General features: G+C 39.2%; 1 protein-coding gene across 8 annotated transcripts in view; it reads right to left on the bottom strand.

Moving 5' to 3' along the window:
* Positions 1-21,277, bottom strand: part of St6gal1 (ST6 beta-galactoside alpha-2,6-sialyltransferase 1) — a 142,933-nt gene that overhangs the window by 9,415 nt on the left and 112,241 nt on the right. For all 8 annotated transcript variants that reach the window (XM_071615165.1, XM_027951428.3, XM_027951430.2 and 5 more), the window contains one exon: positions 14,219-14,316. In XM_071615165.1, coding sequence (XP_071471266.1) covers positions 14,219-14,316 — 98 coding nt within the window. The remainder of the gene's footprint in view (positions 1-14,218; positions 14,317-21,277) is intronic.

The raw sequence follows: 21,277 nt of genomic DNA, 5'->3' as shown, positions 1-21,277 counted from the left end.
CAGTTTCAAGATTCCTCAGGCAATCAGGAATCGAACTATCATATAACCCAGCTATCCCACCTTAGTATTTTTCTAAAAAAGCTGAAATCAACATAGTATAGTGATAAATGCATGCCAAAGTTTATAGCAGCACAATCCACAATAGCTAAGTTATGAAACCAACATAGGTACCTGTTAATAGATGGATGGATAAAGAAAATGTGATATGTGTATATATACAATAGAGTTCAATTCAGTAGAAGACTAAAACTATGTCATTTGTTGGTAAATAGACGGAACTGGAGAATATCATACTGAGTGAAATAGCTAGACTCAGGACATTGTGTCTTGTATCCAGAAGCTAGAGAGAGAAAAAGAAATTTAAAAAGGGGATCTCACAAAAACAGAAGGGAGATCAGGAGAGCAGAAGCAAGGAACCAAAGGGGGACAGAGGAGAAAAGGGAAAGGGGGGAAACTGGGGAATGAAGTTGATCAAATTATGTTGATGTATATATGAATATATTACAGTGCATTCCAATCTTACATGTAACTATAATGCACCACTAAAAAGTAAATGAATAAATAAACAGAAGGAAGACCAATAGAGTAGAGGAAGGGAATCAGAGGAGGGAGGAGAAAAATGAAAGAAGAAGTACTAGGGATTGATATGAGCAAACTATATTATATGTTTATGAATATGTCAAAATGAACCCCACTATTATGAATAACCATTGTGAATTTACATATAAAAAGTCAATATCTTTAAAGATAAAAGGAAGCTATGGAAATATTCTAGACTAAAGAGACATATTGACTAAGTACAATACCTGACTCTGAATTGGATTTAGTACTAAAAAAGAAAAAATGCCTTAAAAGTCATCATTAAGAACTAGAATGCAGACAGATTCGAAAAAAGTGGGCATCAATGTCCTTGTCTAACCTTAAAAGTCAGGGGCACCTGTCCAACACTGGCGTGTACCCTGGTTTACATTGTACTTTGTGTGTTTGAAGGGGGCTGAGACTTTTCTCCTCAACTAAAGTCCTTAAGGGGAAGAAATTGTATCACTTTGCTCTTCTTCATATTGATCAGGGATTTTGTGGAAGTTTATTTGCTTGACTAAATGGAATATGGGACAGCTGGCTATCCAGCAGATGGGCAAACTGCACAAGGAAAAGAAGACTGAGCGCAGCTCTGATATGTTGAACACTTGTAACGAGGAGCCTTGGAATAAGAAGGCAAGCCCAATCCAATGACAAGTAATAGCCCTTTTCTGATTCCGAAAAAGATCAGTGACAGAATGTGCTGCTGGCAAAATCAAAAAGTCCTAAAACTCATGCAGCCATCATGTTTAGATTTCAGCTCCTAAGTCGTGATGCCAAAATACTACACTAAAGAGGTTCCATCAATGTCACCCAGCTCACCCTAGCTGTTTTTAGATCCACTGTTGATGGAAATCCAACCTCCTCCACATACACACTGCCCCCGCCAACACCTATCCAGACATGGAAGGTCCTCAGACAGTGTAAGTATTTAATAAATGGTACAAGCTATTATTTCAGGATAAGCCCCATTAAGTCATCTGTGAATGTTCTGGTTGAACTCATCAGCACGCCCTATCCCTAGGCATGGGAGGTAGGTTTTCTCTCCCCAATTAGCACAAAATCTTCTGAGGAAGCCACTGTGTCTTCTTGTCCCATTGTCTCCTCTTTCAGGCCCAATAAGCACAGCAGGTGCTCAGCTGAGTCTCACAGAAACCTTCTTAAGTTTATAGTCAAAACTGGATTTATTTAAAGGCCCACTTTTAACTGTATTGGTTTCCTGTTGAATCTCATAACACCATCTGGTATGGGTATGAATGGGTCTGCTGAGCTGAAACTTCATGGGATGACAATTTTCTATAAAAAGCCACCTTCTAAGTTAAAAAAAAAAAGCATCGTTTTGTTTTCCATGACGTTGTCATGACCCAGATGTGCACAGTGCTACCCTATGCCATGTGAGAAGGGAGCTGAACAAACACCAGCCCTGGTCAGAAGAGAGCTACTGGCAGGAGGTCCTATTTGAGAAGAGAATGAGCAACTCAGAGGCAGAACCCTAAGTGCTCTTATTGTGCAATGGTGAGCACGCACAGACTGACATCCACACAAACAACTGACCAAACAAGAGATAGAAAGGACCGCCAGCTTCCTGGGATATCAAGATGAGCAATGATAAAAAAGTATCAGTCACAATTCAGTACTTTAAGAAGTACTGTTATGTAGCTGCCCACGACTAGAGTATTCAAGCAACAGCCCAGACATTTGGTGGTGCTTATGGGAGGAGTAAATGAGGGTCTGTATGTCTGAGGTGAGCAGGAAAGTCTTTCACGACAGTAGATTGTATGCCCTGTAAAGTGGGCCACTCACCTCTCAGCCCCAGTATGGGGAGCACAGGGATCTAGAAGTGTAAGAAAAAATATGATCCTTCAGCAGAGAATTCTGCATTGCCTACACCACACCCTCCTTCTCTGTCCCATTCTGATTCTATGGGAGCACTTTAGAAATAGGCAATTGAAAAACTTGCTCACTCAAGTGTTGCCCAGTAAGAGTTTTAAGTGACTTTCCTCCTCCCCCCCCCCTACATCATGGGGGGGAGAAACAAAACAAAAACAGTTTCATTAATTTTACTCCAAATTTGTGCTGTTTTAACTTTTTCTCTGAACCACTTGTAACATCTGCCTGGTTCCCTCATATGAGTAAAATAAAAGCTTTATCAAAAATTGGGCTGGGGATGTGGCTCAAGCAGTAGTGCGTTCATCTGGCATGCGTGTGGCCCGGGTTCGATCCTCAGCACCACATACAAATAAAGATGTTGTGTCTGCTGAAAACTAAAAAATAAATATTAAAAAAATTATCTCTCTCTCTCTCTCGCTTTAAAAAAAAATATTTATTTTTATTTGTACAAGAGTCATGATCTTGCTTTAAAAAAAAAAAAAATGATGCTTTAACACAAGTTTTTCCTAACTTCTGCTGGGCCCCTTCTGCAGAGATGCTAAAAAGTGTCTAAGATAGCCAATTTAGATTACTTGCATTTTACTGCATTTAAAACATTGGTTCACCGCCCCTTCCAGGAGATAAAAGGCCCATCTCTGGGAGATTGCAGAAGGCATAGTCATTCCCAAACAAACAGGGGCAGGCCTTCATGCTTCAGTAACCACCATCACCATTTACAAAGCACTTGCTGCCTACCAATCTCTTTGCTTAGTGTTTCATTTGCTCCTACAAAGACCTCACATAGTAACTGTTCTTTCTGTTTTACAAATGAAGGAAGTGAGGCTCAAAACAATAAAACAACCTGCTCAAGTCACTCATGTATGAAGAGCCGCAGGAGGAATTTAACCAGTAATGTTTGACTCCAGTACTTTTAATTTCCAGGTAATCTTGCCTCGCCTTTAAATAAAATTCCAGAATCTTTGCAGGATTCAAATTTAGTTCTTCAAGTGAGGATAACCAAAACACCACAAAGAGGTACTCAAGGACAGGCTACTTCATACATACCTCTTTTCAGTTGCTGCTGCCTACCAACTTCCAGATCATACCACCCAGGCATCACATGGTGATAGGTTTCCTCTCTAAATTCATGTTCTTGAACCTCAAAGTGGCCCAGCATAGCCTGGAAATCTGACTACACTTCTCAGATTACTCATTCACTCACTCTTCTTCAATGACCATTTCAAACTTTGCTGGAACCTTTTCTATTAAAACCTCTTTCCCCCTATTCTCCCTCCAGCCTGGCCGGGCCTCTGACCTTGCATCCTAAACTATCTTCAGCTGTACCCCTCTTATTCTTCTTCACTCCTGATTCCTTCCTACTGGGTTAATCCTCCACTGGGCATGTTCAATCACCCTTACCATCTCAGGAACTACTTAACTGTCTCTTCTTTTAACTATTTTCATTTTTTCCCTTTATTAACTGGTTTCTCCCTGTTGGTCCAAAAAATAACTTATTGTGATAAACTATCACATAATGCAATTTATCACTTGAGCCATTGTTTATATAGCTCAGTCACATTAAGTACATTTACAATGTTATGAAACCATTAAAACCATCCACCTCCAGAACTTTTTGGTCTTTGCAAACTGGAACACAGGGCCTATTAATCAACTTCCCATTCCTTCCTCCCACTAGGTCTTGGTAACTGTGATCCTACGGTATTTGTCCTTTTGTGACTGTCTCCTCCGCTGACTTATTTTTCACTGTGGTAAAATACACATAAACTAAAATTGGTTATCTTACTCACTTTTAAGTGGACTTAAAAGTTCGGTGACATTATACATTTACATTGTTAAGCAGCTATCACTGTCATCCATCTCCAGAATTCAGTCTTATAAAATCAAAACTCTGTTCCCATTAAACAATAACTTCACATTCCCCCTCCCTCCCAGGTCCTGACAATTACCATTCTATTTTCATTTCTATGACATTCCCCCTCCCTCCCAGGTCCTGACAATTACCATTCTATTTTCATTTCTATGATTTACATTACTCTGAGTGCTTCATATAAAAAGAATTAAACATTTTTCTTCTTGCAACTGGTCTACTTCATTCAACATTATGACCTCAAGGTTGATCCATGTTGCAGCACTTGTCAGAATTTCTTCATTTTTAAGATTTAGTAAGACTTCACTATATGTATGTACCAAATTTTGCTTATTCATTCGCCCATCAATAGTCACTTGGGTTACTTCCACCATTTAGATATTCTAAATAATTGTGCTGTGAACATGGGTGTACCTGTTCTAAATGTAGCTTCCAATTCTTTTAACTCTGTACCAAGAAGTGGAATTGCTGGATCATATGATAGTTCTATTTAAAATTTTCTGAGGAACCACCATACTATTTTCCACAGTTGCTAACCATTTTACATTTCCACCAATGCACAGGTTTCAATTTCTCCTAATAGAAGTCGTCCTAATGAAAGTGGGGTAGAAGTACTGCATGGTAGTTTTGATTTATATTTCCCTAATGCTTAACGATGTTGAATATCTTCCCATGTTCTTACAGGACATTTGTATACCTCCGAGGAATGTATTTAAGTCCTCTGCTCATTTTTGAATTGCGTTTTTTCTTGTTGTTTTAGGAGTTCTTTATACATTCAACTCATTAATCCTTCATCAGATATATGATTTGCAAATGTTCCCTCCCATTCTGTCTTCTTTTCACTCTGTTGAGAATGCCTTTTGATACACGATTTAAAATATTTTCATTAAGTCAAATTTTTATATTTTTCTCCTGTTGCTAAGTGCTTTTGGTGTCATGACCATAAAATCATTTTCAAATCTGATGCCATGAAGCATTTGCCCTATGTTGTGTTCTAAGAGTTTTAGGTCTTATATTTAGACCATAGGTTTATTTTGAGTTATTGTTTGTATATGATATTATCTAGGGGTCCAACATCAATGGGTTTCCATGTGGATAACCAGTTTTCCCAGTACCATTTCTTCAAAAGACATTTCCCTCGTTAAACAATCTTAACATACTGGGTAAAACTCAATGGACCACATATGCAAGGGTTTATTCCTGAATTTTCTGTTCAATTCTGCAAGTTTATATATCTGATTTTAAACCAGCATCATATTGTTTTGATTACTGAAGCACTGGAATAAGTTTTGAAATCAAGAAGTGTTGAGTCCACCAGCTTTTTTATTCTTCTTCAGGATTATTCTAAGTACTTAATGAGTCCCTTGTGATTCCATATGATCTTTTTACTATATGAGAGCAGAATGTATTAAAATTCTTATTTCACATATAGAACACAATTTTTCATATCTCTGGTTGTATACAAAGTATATTCACACCAATTTGTGTCTTCATACATGGACTTTGAATAATAATGTCCGTCACATTCCACCATCATTTCTAACCCCATGCTCCCTCCCTTCCCCTCCCACCCCTCTGCCCTATCTAGAGTTTGTCTATTCCTCCCATGCTCCCTCTCCCTATCCCACTATGAATCAGCCTCCTTATATCAAAGAAAACATTCGGCATTTGGTTATTTGGGATTGGCTAACTTCACTTAGCATTATCTTCTCTAACTCCATCCATTTACCTGCAAATGCCATGAGTTTATCCTTTTATTGCTGAGTAATATTCCATTGTGTATATATGCCACATTATTTTTTATCCATTCATCTACTGAAGGGCATGTAGGTTGGTTGCACAATTTAGCTATTGTGAATTGTGCTGCTATAAACATTGATGTGGCTGTGTCCCTGTAGTATGCTGTTTTTTGTTTGTTTGTTTTGTTTAGGATGGGTTTTTCTAGGTTTGCAAATAACATCACTGGGATTTTCAAAAGGATTGTATTTAATCCACTTGTTTTGAGCAGTATTTCATCTTAAAAATTTAGGTTATCTTCTATCCATAGTGCTTAGGATCGAAAATGTTTTGATTTCAGATTTTTTTTTCAGGTTCTCAAAATTTTGCATATACTAATGAGATATCTTAGGTATGGAACTAAAGTCTAAACACAAAATTTATTTTGGCTTCATGTACATTTTATACACATAGACTGAAGATAACTTTATGACATTTTTTGATCCACCTGCATTTTGGCTTGTGACCCACCACATGAGGTCAGGAGCAGAACTTTCCATGTGACATCATGTCAATGCCCCAAACTTCAGAGTTATGCATTTTTCCCCTCTAGCACTGTTTTCACTGTATCCCATAAATTTTATATATTGTATTTTTCATTTCATTCATCCCTAAATGTTTTCTAATTTCCACTGTGATTTCTTCTTTTCTCCATTGATTGTTAGACTATGTGTATGTAGTTCTACAAAAAATAATTGAAGATTTTGACACCACACTCTGGATAACAACCAGACAGAAGAGAAGGAAACCGAAGAATAACACAATAAACCAACTAGATCTAACAGACATTCAGGGACACTGCCCAACCACAATAGAATACACATTCTTCTCAAATGTTAGAAGCCGTCCACAGGTTGCTTGTGCGTCACTGTGTATGGAAGCCTTGTGGATAAAGACATCTGGTATCTGGCAATAATCATAGACATTTCCTCTGGTCAGTTACCCAAGAACAATGTGAATCTCTATTCCGCTCTGCCGTGGCCCACACAGCACCTGAGATGGGTGTGACCTGCCAAGATGTCAATCAACCTGCTGAGTGCAAGAAATCATGAAGCAAGACTTTGCCTTTGAAACTTTATCCTTGCCTTTCATGTATCCCCTTAAATAAACTACCTGAGCCATTTTGTTTTTGTCTAGTTCCAGAACCATGCAGACTAGATCTACCAGGGGCTTTGCCTTTGTATTTTGTTATTCACTAATTATTTGAGATTTTAAGTTGTTTTAGGGTGGCTTACCCTTCTAGGCAGGAAGAAGAATCCCCAATGAGATGCTGGCCATCCACCCCCCAAAATTCAAGTGCACTTGGGACTTTTTTTAAGATAGACTCTATGTTAAGTCACAAATTAAGTCTCAAAAAGTTTAAGAATATAGATATCATCATTCAAAATATCTTCTCTGACCAAAATAGCAAAGCTAGAAATTAAGAACAAAATGGAAACTGATAATGATGGTGGAATGTGATGATTATTATTATCCAAAGCACATGTATGAAGACACAAATTGGTGTGAATATACTTTGTATACAACCAGAGATATGAAAAATTGTGCTCTATGTGTGTAATAAGAATTGTAATGCATTCTGCTATCATATAAAAAAAAGGAAACTGGTAACCATGGATATTACATTTAATATCCTAAAGTTACAACACTCTAATTCCAGTTTACACCAGCTTAATTTCAATAAAATACAAAAAGTCTGCTCCTTTAATATCTCCATCTTTCAATTGCTGATGTCATAAAATTATATCTATATAACTGTATGTCCAAAAAATCATGAGCTAATAATTGTTAAATGCTCTTAAAATATGGACAAAATGAAATGTTGAATTACAAACAAGTTACAATAACACCAACTTTTAGACAAATATGTTTTTAAATGTGTTATTCTCTTAAATCATGTAAAAGGCAAGAAATAGAGTCATACATCATTGCTGTGGTAGCCCTAGCTTTTATAACTGGCCACATATTTACCTTTACTGAGATATTTATTTCTTTATATGGCTTTGAGTTTAGTCTAGTAAATATGACTTTTAGTTACTGTCTATTATCCTATCATTTCAACCTGCTGGAATATTTTTTAGCATTTCTTATGAGACAGGTCTGTGTTAATGGACTCTCTCCATTTAATTTATCTGGGAATGTCTTGATTGATTTTTGATGGGCAATTTTGCTGGATATAGGATTCTTGGTTGACAGTTTTTGTTTTTTCTTTAACATTTCAAATTTCTGGCATCCAAAATTTCTGAAATTTAGTAGCAAATATGCTACTAATCTTATTGAGGATAGTTTAAGATAGACTCTATGTTAAGTCACAAATTAAGTCTCAAAATGTTTAAGAATATAGATATCATCATTTAAACTATCTTTTTAATTGCTCCTTTAAGATCTTTCTTTTGCTTTCAACAGTTTGATTACAATATGTCTCAATGTTTCTTTGAGTTCATATTACTTGTAATGTGTTGAAGTTCTTTGAAGTATATGCTCATGTCTTTCATTAAATTTGGGAAGTTCCTGGCCATTATTTCTTCAGATATCCTTTCTGTCCCTCTCTCCTTTTCCTGAGACTTCCACAATGCATACGTTGATCCACTTAATGGTATCCCAGAGGTCTCTTAGCCTCTGTTCACTTTTCTTCAATCCTTTTTCTTCCTGTTCCTCAGACTCTATGATTCCCATATTTCTATCTTCTAGTCATTGATCTTTCTCTTCTATCTGTTAAAATCTGCTTTTGGGTCTATCAAGTGAATTTTTCATTTTAATTATTGCACACTGCAGCTCGAAAATTTCTATTTAGTTTCTTTTTAGGTTTTTTTTTTTCTTCCTCTTTATTGATATTTCTATTTTGTTATCAATCCCTTGATTTTATCCATGTCTTCCTTTAGTTTGTTTGTTTGTTTGTTTGTTTTAGTATCTTTAAGACAATTGCTTTAGTCTTTATCTAATAAACCTTCCCTCAGCTCTTTTCCAAAGATTGTTTCTATTGGTTTATTTTTATCTCTGAATTGGCCATACTTTGCTATTTCTTTGTGAACCTTGTGATTTTCTTTTCAAAATAGGACATTTGAATCGAATAATGTGGATAACTCTGGAAGTCAGATTCACACTCTTCCCTAAGGTTTGCTGGTTGTTTTTTTGTTTGTTTGTTTGTTTAATTATTAGAGATTATGTTTGCTGAAAATCAGCCTGAGTTATACAAACTTTTTCTTAGGTCTTCTCTGAGCCCAACCCTTCTGAACTTGCACAATGACTTTCTAATTTTTCCCATGCTATAGTTTGGAACTAGAATGATCCCCAAAAGACCGTAAGTTAAAGGTTTTTTCCTTAGAATGACCCTAGTAGGAAGTTGTAGAACCTTTAAGAGGTGGCCCTAGTGGGATATTTTCAAGTCTTTAAGGACATGGCCCTGAGGGCATATTGGGACCCTTTTTGCTTGTGGACACAGGCCCAAAAGCAAAGAAATCATCTGTTCATGGACTGAAACCTTCAAAAGTGTGAGCCAAAATAAACCTTTTGTCTTTCTAAGTTGATTATCTCACATACTTAAAGCCGACTAGCACACTCCATATCTGCAGTTGTTTTAAGTGACCTAGTTTTCAATGTTTGGCTCCCCAAAAGCCTAAGGAACAAAAATGAAGTGGGCTGGGGCAGGAGGAGCCACCAGGCCTTTAAATCCCCTGAAATTTACTTCAGCCAGAGGAGAAGGTGTTCCTAACAATGGGGAGGGGGTTTAATAGTGATTGGTGGCTACCTAATCTTTGTACCTTTGTGTTAAGAAAAAGCTATTAGTAATCAGAGAACAGACCCCCACTTCCCCCAGGATTTGAGGGATAGGTGCTTATTTCCCACTCTGTCTCCTATAGGCTGGGTCTAGTGTGCTGTAGGAATGTGCACAGTTGCTTATTCTGGGGCAAAGGGACAGGATGGATGGCTGCTACATGCTAACAGCAGAGATTGATTGAAATTAACCATAATTTATCATCCAAATCTTTCCCTGGAGGTTTCAAGCTTACTTTGGACGCTGAAGTTCCACAACAGTGAGACATCTACAGATTCTGCAGGGCAGTGGTTGTCTAGGTGGGAAGACAGTATGCTTCCTCCTCTGCCATGTTTCCAGAATCCTCCCCCTACCATTGCCACTGGCTTTTATTTTTTTTAAATACAACAGAAAATTTATTTCTTGCACACATGAAGTTCACAATGAGTGTTCCTAAGGGCAACTGGCTCTCCTTTAAGATGGACCTAGCCTACCTTGTGGTTCTTCCATCTTTAACACATGACTTTGAATGTTGTTCTGTTTTCTTACATTCAACCATAGAAAGGTAAGTGCATAGGAAAAATTTTATGGACCAGTTCTAGAAGTGGCATATATCACCTCATTTGATTAGAATTCAGTCACTAATATATTTAATTGCAAGGGAGGCTGGAAAATGTCCATCTAAATGCCCAGTCATTTTGTCCCTACCACGATTGGTCTCATCCATGACATTTCCCACAATGTCATTCTCAAAAGGAAACTGGAACTTTAATTTGGGGTTGACATTACTTTCTTTATTTGGTTCTTTCTGACCTAAAAGATGGAAAGAATAAAAACAGGCCCTGGAATTATTAACTTTCTCCACCAGTTGCCTTCTCTCTCCTCTGCTTTAGAGTCAGACTTTGGAAAAAACCATCCACGTTTGCCCTCTCAATCCATCAGTATACCCCAGTTGGCTTCTGGTTTCATCACTTTCCCCAGAAGGTTTTTGCTAATGTAACCAGAGGCCTCTAGTCACCTAAAGAGAGCAGCTGCTTTTCAGTCTTCACCTAAATTGGCTCCTCAGCAGCATCTGGCACCATTTCCCACTACCTCCTCCTTTCTCTGCTCTTGTCACCCAAAGCTCCTGGGTAGGACCTCTTTCCTCCCTATACTCTCTCTAGGGCTCTCATTCAATCCTGTTGCTTCGTTACCACATACATACACACAGTTCATTATTCTCTTCTCCAGCCCAGACCTGTCCACTAAACCTCAGCCCTATTTGGACAATTGCCTACTTATGACCTGTCTTTACAGCTAAGAGATAATTCAGACCAAACACATCTAGAAGCATACTTTTTATCTCTGTCTTTTTCCTTGACTCTAACCCTCACCAGCCAACACACTTTCAAGAACCTGCAAAGGCAGTAATTTGGGGCTCTTCAGTTACTTTGGTTACACAGGCCAGAAACTGAGCTGCACCTTTACTTCTTTCACCTCTCACACCCACTCCAACACTAAAGCCTACTGTTCTTAGATCCATTTTTTTCTCACATTCACCTTCACTTCCCACTCTGTTGCAACCTGCCAGCATTTGTAGTACAGACTACTAAGAAAAGCTCCAGTATCTATCTACTGCAGCCTCTCTGATCGAATGGAGGATAGTGCTGCTCGCAAAATGCAAATCTTATCGTGATATAGCAAAGAAAATTTGGCTCAGCATTGTGACTTGACTTCTTACTTTAGCTTCATCTCTCACCGTGCACCCCACATCTACCCACCTCTTTCTACCCCTACTCCTTCCTACATGCTGCTCCTTCCACACAAGACCTTGCCTATGCTGTTCATCTTACTGAAAAGCACGTGTTCCAACCTTCTCATCATCTACTCTTATTCACCCTAAATGGCTAATTGTCACCTCTAGGAAGTTATCCTCACTTCCAATGGTTAGCTCAAATGTCCCTGTTTTGGGCTCTCCTAACACCTTGACCCTCTCTTCTGAAGTTATCAATTGCAACTTGAGGCTCATTTGTATAATTATTGGGTTGAATCTGTAAGCAACATAGGAACAGAGGCTAAGTCTGTTTTGTTTGTTACTGTATCCTCCACTCTCAGCTTATACCTGCATATATAAAGTGTAAGAGCAGCTAAGATATATTGACATATGTGCCAGGTACTGTTCTAACTGCTTTGCATAGATTGTTCTCATTTATATCCTACAACAACCCCGCAAGGAAAATACCATTATTCCCCCCTCCTCTTTAGAAATGAGTAAATGAAGACATAGATAATTTGGGCATAAACATTTAGGTAGTGAGAGACACAGCTGGGTTTCACTCCCAGATAGACTAGTTAGTCTATCTGACAGGCCACATACCAACTGCTACACTGGAGGCAATACCATGCATATTTGCTGAATGTGTGAATGGAAGGTAAATAAAAATTCACTCCCAGATATTTATGTGCATCTCACACAGACATAGAAGCTAGGTGTTTGTGCTCTCTACAGTGCCTTCTGGCTCCAGAATTTCTGTGACTGGGGCATGAGTAGGGAAATGGGAAAACTTAGTCCTAACTTCTCTGAATTTCCAGACGTGCCAGAGTCTGAGCAGCCATAAAGGTCCAGCCTCATCCCCCTGAAGAGAGCAATGGGAATCATGCCACATCTTCACCTCCAGCCCAGCCGGGGCTGTGAATGCCTCCTCCCTTACTTCCTGTGCCTCTCTGTCCTGCCAATTACATCTTCTGTAGTGCCTCCCTATTGCTATTTCTCCAAATACTGACCATTTTTCAAAGTCAAGCTTAGAGGCCACAGAGAATCTCTTGCTAATCAAACCATTTCTCTCAAACCTCCCCATTCTACTACTAATAAAAGTAATATAAAAACCGAAAATATAAGGTGGAATAGCACACAGGCATTGGAAGTATCTAGAGGCTACTGGAGGATGCTACCGTGATAGCATTATTTTTCTTATATTTTTATTTTTGGGAATACCAGGGATTGAACTCAGGGGCACTCGACCACCGAGCCATATGCCCAGCCTATTTTTTGTATTTTATTTAGAGACAGAGTCTCACTGAGTTGCTTAGCACCTCGCTTTCACTGAGACTGGCTTTTGAACTTGCAAGTCTCTTGTCCTAGCCGCCTGAGCTGCTGGGATTACAGGCATGCACCACCGTGCCCAGCTGAAAACGAATCTTTTTTTAAAAAAAATGGTTTTAGAGGAAGAACAAAACACAAGATGGTTAAGTTCTTCAACCCCTGTCCCATCATAAAAGGATTTTTAGGGTTATGGGCTTCCAATAGAAGTATGCTATGCAGGAAGCAGCCTCTGCTCAGCTGGTGAACTGCCACAAGTCAGGAAATATAGAGAAGGACATAAAGAAGTGGAGCCCTCCACAGGAAAGCAGAAATGCACATTCCACCAGGAAAGTGCTGATATGGTGTTTCTGATCAGTTCCATGATTCACCCCATCCCTCAAGTCATGGGCAGGTAAATAGAGATTAAACATTTATATCAAAACACCCAGTGCTCATATGCTTCCTCAGAAAAAAAAGGTAAACATCAGTGGTTCTGAGTGAATCTGCAGCCCTGTCATGCATTGTTTTGGTTTGTTTGGTTTTACGAAGAAAAACCAAGCAAACCAAAACAATGAGACAGATCTGACTACGTTGCCCAGGGTGACCACATATCCCAAGTGATCCTCCTGCCTCAGCCTCTTGAGTAGCTGAGACTACAGATGTGAGTCACCACACCTAACTATCCTGCAGTTTTTGATGTGTATAATCTAGTTTCTCCCACTCGTTAAATCTCTTAACAGAACTTTGTGGCAAGAATATTTCTCCACTTTCTGTTGGTATTGAGAAATCAACATGTGCTACCTGGAAACAGCTCAGGAAGCTAATTATACCTGTGGAAATTCATGAAGTAATGATGTCTAGGACATATCACACACAGTCATACGGTGAGGATGTCTTATTATACTTGCATAACATTTCCCAGCTTATAAAGCAATCTCACATATTTTTTCATTCACTTTTCACCACAGTCCTCAGTCTCCCCTAGATGTCCTCAGTCTCCCCTAGATGTTCTCTGCTCACACAACACCCCAGGTATGCCCTCAGCAGAACTCTCTTTCCTGGGTCTAAGACAGCTCCATCACTGCAGACTGATCCATGGGGTATTCTTATGAACACATCCCATGGTTGGGTCATGGAATCACTGACTCCTCCTCAAGTGAAGAACCTGGGACTCAGGAAGTTGACAGACTTAACTAATCTGGCACTTTGATGAGCGCCTTGTAGATACATTCTGCTTTGGAGCCCTGTGTGGTCTCCCTCGCACTCCATATCTGCACAGCAGTAATTTTACCTGAGAGTTCATCAGGCGAATGGTAGTTTTCGTGCCCACATCTTGTTGGAAGTTGGCCGTGGGTGCCCCATTAAACCTCAAGACTGCATCATGATCATCTGTAAACCACAAGGAAATAGAAAAGATGTGATGAGTACTAGCAAGATGCAGGAAGAGAGAAGGACAGGAGGGAGAAAGGCAGGAGGAAGGGGAGGGAGCGAGACAATACTGCCTCCTGATCTTTATCCCCTCGTGTAACACAGGGGGAAAAAGAATATTTGTGTGGTTCTCAGGTCAAGGTCATAGATGGAGATGACTACTTATCTGCCATCACTGCAAAATCTAGAGGGGTCCATACTATTCATTCATGAAACCCATCCAATGGCAGTAGTATGCTGGGACATGGCAGGAAAGTGAACAGGGCCAGTGTGCTCTTTATAGTGTAATCACTACTCCAGTTATCAAAGGAACAAACCAAATGTTCTCTAGGTATTACCAGTGGATCATATTTCTATCCCTATCAGGAAAATAAAGATACTACCATATATGCAGTCTGTGTACAAGTACAAAGCAGCCAATGCACTCGGAAAAATGTGCAATGCCCAGCAAATGGAAGGGATTCACTATGGCATTCAAAACACCCCTAAGTGTCCCATTTGGGAACCTGAGGCCCATACAAGGGTCAAAAACCTGGTCCAGCAGAAATGGGATAGGAAGTCAGAATGCTAAAGTCCACGTATTGTTTTGTTTTAATAAACACTTTGTCAGAAAGAATATACAATATTAAATCCAGTCAAGATCAAACAAACCATCTCTAAAACACCTGATTAATTCCTGGGCCCTACCTCTTTGAAGCTATTTAAGCAGAGTTTGGAGAAGTTGACCAATCTGATAGGGGAGGGTGATGACCTTTAAGAATCTTCCTAGCCCCGAGTCTCTGTCCTCTTACAAGAGCTCATCCTAACCTTACTTGATCAAGCAAGTTTGGGGTTCACCATCAAAATCTGCACCAGATTTGGGGTTCAGCCCAATTATCTATAGTCTCATTTTCTTCCATGTGTGCTTTTATGGGGTTGCTCTTTATCCACTCAGATGGGACTGGGAAACAAAAGACATTTGGTTCCACATAAAATGTTCTGGAAAGGGGATGACCATAAAGTTAGTGTTGGGGGGAGCTTTCCTCTTTATTTTAATACCAGTGTGTATACTAAACCTCAGGAATGCAGTCACCTCCTTCAGGGAAACAACTTAGCCCTATCCCCAATCTCAGGATAAAATGTCATCAAAGTGGTTTGAGATAAGCACAGTCCAAATTTCATCAACCTAAGGGGAGGCACACTGGACAGCAAATAGGGCAGGAGGTATATCTTTATACAACTCAATTGCAACAAGATTTGTCGGAATCAGTCACTGGTTTCAAAAGCAGTCACTAGTAGTCACAAGAGATGCAGATCCATTAGAAACTGCACTTAGTCAACTTTGTCATTCCACAGATGAAAAAATTATCAGTGAGAATCCAGTTAAGTAACTGAGAGTTTCATAAAAGGACTATTTACAAAGTCGTGGGTAGAGTTTAAGAAAATCAGCATGGAATGGACTGATCCCCAGAGTTGACTGCTGCACTACCCCAGGGCTGGCTGCCATTACTATCCCCCATGTGTAATATGACACTAGGAGCAGAGACATGGGCTAAGGAGGGCCACTGTCAAGAGCTATGGTCTTCAGGAAAGGAACAGAGCCTTTGCTAACAACCTCAGCCGGCAAGAAGGAGGCTGAGGTTGACGCCAGTGTGTATACTAAAACCTCGGGAAAGCAGTCACCTCTCTTTCCTCCTTCCTTTGGCTCTTGTTGGCTTGAAAGGGAACAGGAGAAGCTGGAAACTGACAGAGCTGCCTGAAAGGGGCTGCGATCTTCAGTCAAGAGTCAAGGTAACTCTGCAGGGCACACCTGGAGACACTCTCCTTCACAGCTTCAAGTTGGAGCTTCTTCTGGCCAGTTCCAAATCAAAGCTAGTGGGAGAGGGACATCCACTGACCCAATTTCAACTTCCAGGAAATAGTTGCAGATGGGAAAGAATGAAGGATGAGAGTGAAAGGGTAAATAGAGAATACCCAACCCATCAGGCTTATCATGAGGATAGGTCCTTGATGTTTCCGTAAGCAAGGAGAATCTTTTGTTCATGCCTACTCTATGCCAGGCACAGTTCTGGGCACTGGAGACAATGGTTGTGAGAAAGAAAGACCTTACATTCTACTGCCTGGAGAGATAATTAATAAATAGAACAACCTACGTGTAATATAAGTGTGACGAGTAACTGACACACATAAAGTGAGTTGTATGACACATAAAGTGAGTTCTGTGAGTTGTGTGAAGTGAGTTGAGCACTGAGGGAAACCCTTTTTGTTAGAGGAATGATTCAGGGAATACCTCAGAGCTGAGACCCAAAGGTTGGCCAGGCATGGAAAGGGCCCAGGGAAGTCCATCCCAACTAGAGGGTGCCACAATTGTGAAGGTCAAGTCCAGTGCAAGGATTTGGCTGGAGATGAGTGAAAGGAAGAAATAGCAAGGATGCAGTTAAAGAGGTCAGCAGGAATCTGACAGTGCAGGGCTGGGAAGGCCTGGTGAGAAGGTTGGATTCAATTTTTCAAAACACAACAATAATAAAAAAAAATCATGAAAAAGGCCAGTGACTTGGTATCATAAAGAAAAGGGCTGGGATCCTTGTTTGCTAAATCATCCTTTGCTATTGAAGGCTGCAGAACTTTCAAACTCACACAGGCCTCCAGGAAATCACCAAGAAAAATCTACAACTAACAGGATCCCAGCAAATAAGTCAGACAAGCAGAAAACAGAAGCCACCAGTTCTCCCTAACTTAGAAGAGAACATAAAGAAGAAAAAGAAAGTATGTATAAATGCATCACTATATGCAGATGATATAATTACCTGTCTACAAAATTCAACCCAAACAGCTCAAGCTAGTAAATTCATAAATAGATCAAAATTCACTACCTCCAAGTGTAGTAACTAATTAAGTAAAAAAATATGATAAAAGAAATTCTATCACAATTTATCACTAAACATTTTTTATATTTTCAAATTAGCTTTCAAAATTATATAACCTAGAAAATTATACTTTATCTGGGGTGCATGTGGTAAGGATTTTCTCCTAATTTGTAGGCTCTCTCTTCACATTACTGATTGTTTCTTTTGCTGAGAAGAAGCTTTTTAGTTTGAATCTATCCCATTTATTGATTCTTTATCTTACTTCTCACACTTTAGGGATCTTGTTAAGGAAGTCAGATCCTAAGCCAACATGGTGAAGATTTGAGCCTACTTTTTCTTCTATTAGGTGCAGGGTCTCTGTTCTAGTGCCTAAATATACTATAGATACTCTTTGATCTACTTTGAGTTGAGTTTTGTGCAGGGTGAGAGATAGAGGGGTTTTTTGTTTGTTTGTTTGTTTTTTAATTTTTATTGTTGGTTGTTCGAGATAGAGGTTTAATTTCATTTGTTACAAGTGGCTTTCCATTTTTCCCAGGACCATTTGTTGAATAAGCTATCTTTTCTCCAATGTATATTTATGGTGCCTTTGTCTGGTATAAGATAATTGTAATTTTGTGGGTTTGTCTCTGTGTCCTCTATTCTGTATTCTATTGGCCTATATGTCTGTTTGGTACCAATACCATATCATTTTTATTACTATGGCTCTGTAGTATAGTTTAAGTTCCAGTATTGTGGTGCCTCCTGCTTCAGTCTTGCTAAGGATTGCTTTGGCTATTCTGGTTCTCTTATTTTTTCAAATGAATTTCATGTTGTTTTTTTCTAGTTCTATGGAAAATATCATTGGGATTTTAATAGGAATTGCATAAAATCTGTATAGGGTTTTTGGTAGTATGGCCATTTTAAAAAATCTTAATTCTGCCTATCCAGGAGCATGGAAGGTCCTTCCATCTAACCCAATCAAATAAATGGGCTAAGGATGACACTTCACAGAAGAAGAAATACAATTAATCAATAAATATAAGAAAAAAATGTTCAACATCTCTAGCAATTAGAGAAATGCAATCAAAACTACACCGATGGCTGAGGATACAGTTCAATTGGTAGAGTACTTGCCTCATATGCACAAAGCTCTGGGTTGAATCCCCAGTGCCACCAAAAAAAAAAAAAAAAAAAGAAAAGAAAGAAAGAAAAAAGAAAAAAAAAGCCTACACTGAAATTTCAACTCATTCCAGTCAGAATGGCAAATATCAAGAATACAAGCAACAATAAATGTTGGCAAGGATGTGGGGAAAAAAGCACACTCATACACTGCTGGTGGGACTGCAAACTGGTACAACCACTCTGGAAAACAGTACGGAGATTCCTTAGAAAACTTGGAATGGAACCACCATTTGACCCAGCTATCCCACTCCTTGGTTAATATCGAAAAGACTTAAAATCAGCATATTATAGTGTCACAGCCACATCAATGTTTATAGCAGCTCAACTCACAATAGTTTACTATGGAAACAGATGTTGAATCTGTTTATTCATTCAACAGATGAATGAATAAAGAAAATATGATATATATGTATATATAAATGATGAAATATTACTCAGCTTTTAAAGAAGAATGAAATTATGGCATTTCCTGGTAAACGGATAGAGTGAGAGAATACATGCTAAGCGAAACAAGTCAATCCCAAAAACCAAAGGCAGAATGTTTTCTCTGATATGCGGATGGTAATACACAATACGGGGTTGGGGAGTCGGGGAGTGGGGCGGGGGCACTATGGAAGAATAGAGTTACTTTAGATTAGGCAGAAGGGAGTGAAGGGATGGGGAGGGGTATGGGGACAGGAAGAATAGTAGAATGAAGCACACATTATTACCTTATGTACATATATGACTTAATGACTGATTTGATTCTACAACATGTACAATCAGAAAAATGAGAAATTATACTCTATTTATGTATCATATATCAAAGTGCATAAATGCACTCTACTCTCATATAATTAGAACAAATGAAAATAAAAATAAATATATAACCACTTATGGAAGACTACATTCTAATTGTGGCAGGAGAAACTAAATATACTATAGATCGGGGTTAGGAAACCATGGCCTGCAACCAAATCTGGCCCACCTCTCATTTTTATAAATAAAGTTTTATTGGAACATAGCCAGGCCCTTTCATTTATTACTGCTGCCCATGGTTGCTACTGCACTACAACAGCAGAGTCAAGTACTTGCACAGACATTCTATGATCCTCCAAGCAAAAAAAAATCAGTACTATCTGGCCCCTTACAAGCACAGTTTGGCGAATTCAGATATAACCAATCATATCCTTTGAGCAACTCAACATAAGGCTGTCTTCTCAGTTCTTCTCATTTCTCACTCTGCCAAAGAACACGCCCCACCTCTACAGACTCTGATGCAACAGCTATTCCCCTTTGCCTTCTATCATGGTACCCAAATGATTCTCCATAAGTCTCTCTCTGGCCTTTCTGAATTTTTCTACTTGTCCTTTGTTTTTTCCCTGTTCTTAAAATGTAAACCCTTGTCTAGGTTTTCTAATCAGTCCTCTTCCCTAGACTATAATTATCACATCACCTCATACAAATGACTCCTAAATCCAATCTCCAAACCGGACTCCTTCTTCAAAACCAAATATCCAACTGCATAGAAATCTACACAGAGAAATCCATTAAGACTCAGTATTCCCAAAATGGGAATGGAATATGTCTTCCTCCAAAAGCACACTCCTCTGTGATATGATTACCCTGTCCTAGGCTGGAAACTCTGGTTCCTGCCTCTTCTTTAAAGTCATTTCTAGTTTAGAAACTAAATTCTGGCTCTTCCACCTCATGGTGCCTCTCAAATCAGGCCCTTTCTCTCCACAACCACTTCCACTGCCAGACAGGCCTGGCATTTCTTATCTGAGTATGACAATAGTCCCTAATGATGGAGAGATTAAACAGCAGTCCCTATGGAGGGGGGGTGGGAATTCATAGAGAAATGAGAGATCACTCCAAAGCACACACCATTCCATTCCCCCCTTACTCAAAAACCTTCCAGAGCTCTCTATGGCTTAAAGAATGAAACCAGAAGTCCTTATGGTGACTATAAACATGCTCTAAGAGCTGATCCCTGGCTATCTTTCTGGCCTGGTTCCTCATTCCTCTTTACCCACTGGGCCTCACATGCCATCCAGAAGGGATCATCTGTGATGCCCAAACACACTCTGCATCTTTCCCTTTGCTTCTCACTTGTGCCTCAACTCAGCATGCTCTTCTCCTTCCCTCTAGGAGAGCAACAAGGGATGAATGCTTCCACATTTCTCATAAAGCTAGAATCATTGTGAGGCACAGAAGCAGAGGGTCTAAGCATGGATGTCTTTGAGTCAAATGACCACCATCAAACCCCAGTCTGCTGTCAACCAGTAGTATAAATCTCCTGAGCCTCCATAGTTGGCTCATCAGCAAACTGGGAACAATAACCTTACCTGCCTCTCAGGACTGCTGAGAAGATTAAAAAAGCAGCCATGTTGGGCTGGGGATATAGCTCAGTTAGTAGAGTGCTTGCCTTGCATGCACAAGGCCCTGGGTTCGATCCCCAGTACTAAAAAAAAAAAATAGGCATGTTGAGCACACAGCAGGTGCACAATGAGTGTCTCTCCTACTGGCAATATCATTTTTAAAATATATTATTGTTTGAAGTGAAATTTCCAACAAATCTAAATATACTGTACATGTGTAAGTAAGCTATCAAAAATAATTAAAATTATCAAGCCCATCATCGCCTGGTTTGTAGGACTGCTGGAGATACCATACCTTCCTTACATAGTCTCTCTAGTAAACCATCCTGAAATGGACAAAAAAAAAGTTAAAATAAAAATAGCCATAAAACTTATCTTATTTGGCTCTTTTAACCCCATTCCTGAGGTTATTTCCCCACTGGAGGACAGTAGTAGTTCCTTTGATTTTCTGCACAAAAAAACTTGTTAGCAGTATTACTTGTAAGATTAAATAATTGGAAACTAAATGATATAGTCAACAGTTGGGAACAGGCTCAAAAAACTCCAGAAGCAGTG

The sequence above is a fragment of the Marmota flaviventris genome, chromosome 8, assembly GCF_047511675.1.
Source record: "Marmota flaviventris isolate mMarFla1 chromosome 8, mMarFla1.hap1, whole genome shotgun sequence".
NCBI classification, from domain to species: Eukaryota; Metazoa; Chordata; class Mammalia; order Rodentia; family Sciuridae; genus Marmota; species Marmota flaviventris.
This window is presented reverse-complemented; position numbering and strand designations above follow the sequence as displayed.